The 3765-nt window shown below is 33.8% G+C and overlaps 1 protein-coding gene across 1 annotated transcript; it reads left to right on the plus strand.

The window, feature by feature from the left end:
• Window positions 1-1046: 1046 nt before the first annotated feature.
• On the plus strand, window positions 1047-3166 carry LOC149206042 (uncharacterized). Its single transcript, XM_089397571.1, has 3 exons — window positions 1047-1382; window positions 1482-1717; window positions 2833-3166. Exons 1-3 carry the CDS (start codon window positions 1047-1049, stop codon window positions 3164-3166), a joined length of 906 nt encoding a protein of 301 aa, XP_089253697.1.
• Window positions 3167-3765: the final 599 nt, after the last annotated feature.

Raw genomic sequence — 3765 nt, forward strand, 5'->3', positions numbered from 1 at the left:
TAGCAGTGTTTGAAGACTTAGAGAACACATTGAGATGACTTGAAAAAAGAAGGAAAAAGGGAAAAATAAGAATTCATGCAAGCATTGGACATGAAGATAAAAGAAGCTTCAATTCCAAAAAAAAACAGTCCAAAATTAATATAAGCATACTTGAATTTGCAATTTGAGAAATTGTCTGAGCAAGTGTGATGGTGAGATGAATTAATGTTGCTAGTGTGTTCAGTAATGAAAATTACTAAAGTTGTTTGTAATGGTGGTTTTGGCAAGTGTCCGAGAGTTTAAGTGGAAAATTATTTTATTTTGTGAGAGGAATGGCTTCATGATTTGAGTTTGAAAATAGATGAAATATGAATTGATGAAGTCAGGCAAGTTGTAGCTTGTGGATCAGGCATTATAGCTCCTTCCAGTAGTTGTTGGTAAATTATAGGGGAAAGAGTCTCTTTCATTGAAAGATAATAAATGAGTAGGGATAGAAGTTCCTTTCAATGGTAGTTGATAAACTCAGGGGTTGTAGCTCCTTTCAGTTGTAACTAATAAATTAGGGAGCAGTTGCTTCCTTCTAGTTGTAGCCAAAGAACTTTGTAACAACAAATAGTAACTTGTCTTGTGAAGTAATTTGAAGAAATTTAAAGAATTTGGTTGTTCTCATTGTGTTACATTTGGTATTTATTCCCACGCTCATATGAAATAATTGCTCGAAATTTTATTGGTGTCCTATTATCATTGCAAGTAAAAGAAAGCTTTAAAAATCCTGCAATATTGATTCCCCCCCCCCCCCACCTCTTAGTACTGTCTTGGTTTCTAATGGTTGGTATCAAAGTACTCTAGGTTGCTTAAAATCAATTTAACAATTGGAAGAAATTTCAAGGACCATGGCAAACCAGGAAGGAGGATTCACGAATAGGGCACCTATGTTAAATGGAACAAACTATGTGTTTTGGAAAGTAAGGATGAATACCTACATTCAATCACTTGGATCTAATGTGTGGGATGTTGTGGAAAAAGAAAATCAAAAGTCTCTAACATTGATTATTAGAGATCAAAAGATGGAGTTCACATGCAATGATAAAGCCATGAATTCCCTACTTGTTGGCCTACCTGAATCAGCACTATTCAAGGTCATGGACTTCTTTACAAAAAAATCTATTTGGGACAAGATAAGTAGCTACTATGAAGGTGACAACAAGGTAAAGAAAGCTAAACTTCAAGGTTTCATAATGAAATTTGAGTCTCTAAAGATGCATGATGATGAAGATATTGCAAAGTACTTTTTGAGAGTTGATGAGGTTGTGAACACTATAAGAGGCCTTGATGAGAAACTAGAAGAACCTGTAGTAGTTCAAAAGGTGTTGAGATCTCTCCATGAGAGATTTAATATTAAGGTATCATCCATTGAGGAGATGACCAGGTTGAATACTCTCACTTTGGACTAATTAATTGGTACACTTACTTCTTATGAGATGAGAATTTCAAATGGAAAGCTTGCAACAAAGGGTTCAACCTTCCAAGCAGATAATAAGCCCAAAGAAGAGCATGTTAATTCTTGTTGTGAATCGAATGAAGAAGAATCCAAGTTCGTAGCAAAGCTCAAGAGAGGCTTTGGAAAGTATAAAGGAAAGTTACCTTTTAAGTGCTTGAATTGTGGCAAAATTGGTGGCTATGCTTCCAAGTGTCTTGAAAACAAGAAGAAGGAATATGATCCAAGAGAAAAGTTCAGGTAAGTACTAGAAGATAGGAAGAAGGCCAAAAGGAAGAGCTTCTACACCCAAGAATCCATCTAATATTAAAGTGAATGTAGTCAATCCTTTGATGAGGACATAGGTGATGAAATCACAAAAGAGTTCATCCTTATGGATATAGACAATCTAGAAGTTGAAGCCATTAATTCTAATGGTGAATAGGTCGAGGTTGATTTAGAAGGAGTGTTGGTCAACACTATTAAAGAGATTGAAAGGTTTTGAAAGAAGGTAAGAGAATTCAAGAAACCTTAAATCAAAATCTTAGTGAAAAGAGTCAAGCATGTGAGAGGCTAGAAAGAGAATTATTTTTTATGAGAAAAGATTTGGAAAAGGATAAAACGTAGTTGAGCTTCAATCAGAAGTTTGGAAAGGGGATTGATAATTTGAATGAGCTTTTGGAGGCACAAAGAGTCTCAACAATTCGAACTGGTCTTGGATTTGAGGCCAAGTCTAAATCAATAGAAAAGTCAAAGGGAAATAAGTTGATTACCTTTGTGCAAGCAACTAAAAGTAATTACAACACAACAGCTAAAGAAGGTTTAATGTAGAAGAAAAAAGACAAATGTAGCATGTAATACAATAGTGAGCAAGAGACAAACCAACAACAAAGAAATTTGAAGAGAAATTTTTCTCAGCAAAATAGCAGACTTGGAGATGAAAACTGAAATGCATAGAGAGTAGCCTAGCAAAGCATTAGAAATCGATTTTCTCCCATGTATGATAGCATGTTTCCTAGTTATTGTTTTACCTACACTAATTATGGACACAAGGCAACAAACTATAGGGAAATTCTATCATACAGACAACTTAGATCAAGAAGAAGAAATTATTAGCAAAATCAGCCAATAAGACAAAGGATGAGGAGACAAAGGTATAAAAATTGATTTAATCCTTTTAATAATTTGATCCAGTACTTTAACTATTAAAATTTTGGGCATAGAAAAGTTGAGTGCAAATTCAAGAATAAATTGCATGATCCAGTTATAGAGCAAACCAACCAAGAGCCCAAAGTCTGGAAAGAAAAGGAGAATTCAGAGAAATGAAACATTGTTTTATATGCTTAGAATGATGGAAATCATTGGTATGTTGACAGTGGATGTTCTAGTAACATGTCAGGAGACAAAAGTAAGTTTTTGACATGGAAACCAGTTGAGAAAGGTAATGCGAACTTTGGTAATAATTCACTTGGTAAGATTGTTCGCAAAGGATTTGTCAGTCTGTCAAATGGTAGAGGTAAAGCCAAAAATGTGTTATTTGTTGATAGGCTAAAGCATAATCTACTTAGTGTATCTCAGATGCATGACCAAGGCTATGATGTGATTTTCAAGGCTAAAAATTATCAAATCAAGTCTACAAGAATTGATGAAGTTGTACTTGAAGTTGTGAGAATAGATAGCAATGTATATGTTCCGAAAGAAAAGACATAGGGTGCTTTTTGTTGAAGATTGATGAGATTTGGTTTTGGAATACAAGACTCGAGCATCTGAATTTTGTTGAAATATTGCAACAAGAATATTCCAATTTAATTTGTCCTTGAATTAAATTGTAAATTAAAATCAAATTTAGTCTTAACAGCTACTTGAAAACAATTAATTTATTTATTTTAAATTAATTAGTTGGAGAAATTCAAGTTAGAAGTCTTTTCTGAAGTCATGCAAGAGTTATCCCTTAAATTAAGGAGATAAGATTGAGTTATAATTGAGTTGTAATTAGTTAACTCAGTTTACTCAGTTTACTAAGTTAATTCCAGTTGAATTAGTTCCAAACTATTTGAGGAACTAATAGTGAGTTAACAGTCAGTTGATGCATTAATGCACTCAACTAGTGCTTCTCTAGTTAACTAAAGATTCCTTCATCAGAAACTCATGCATGTCTATTTTGAGAAAGACCGAGTTAAGATTAAATGTCAAGGATAGTGTACTATCAGTTGCATGTGTTTTCTCATGGAGAAAACTCATGCATGCAGTCAAGGATTTAATCCTTTAGGATTGTGCATTTTTGGAAGAGATCATCCACTTGGTAACAA

Source organism: Pinus tabuliformis, chromosome 1_2, assembly GCF_031772625.1.
Source record: "Pinus tabuliformis cultivar Carrire ecotype Pingquan chromosome 1_2, CPIR1, whole genome shotgun sequence".
Taxonomy (NCBI): Eukaryota; Viridiplantae; Streptophyta; class Pinopsida; order Pinales; family Pinaceae; genus Pinus; species Pinus tabuliformis.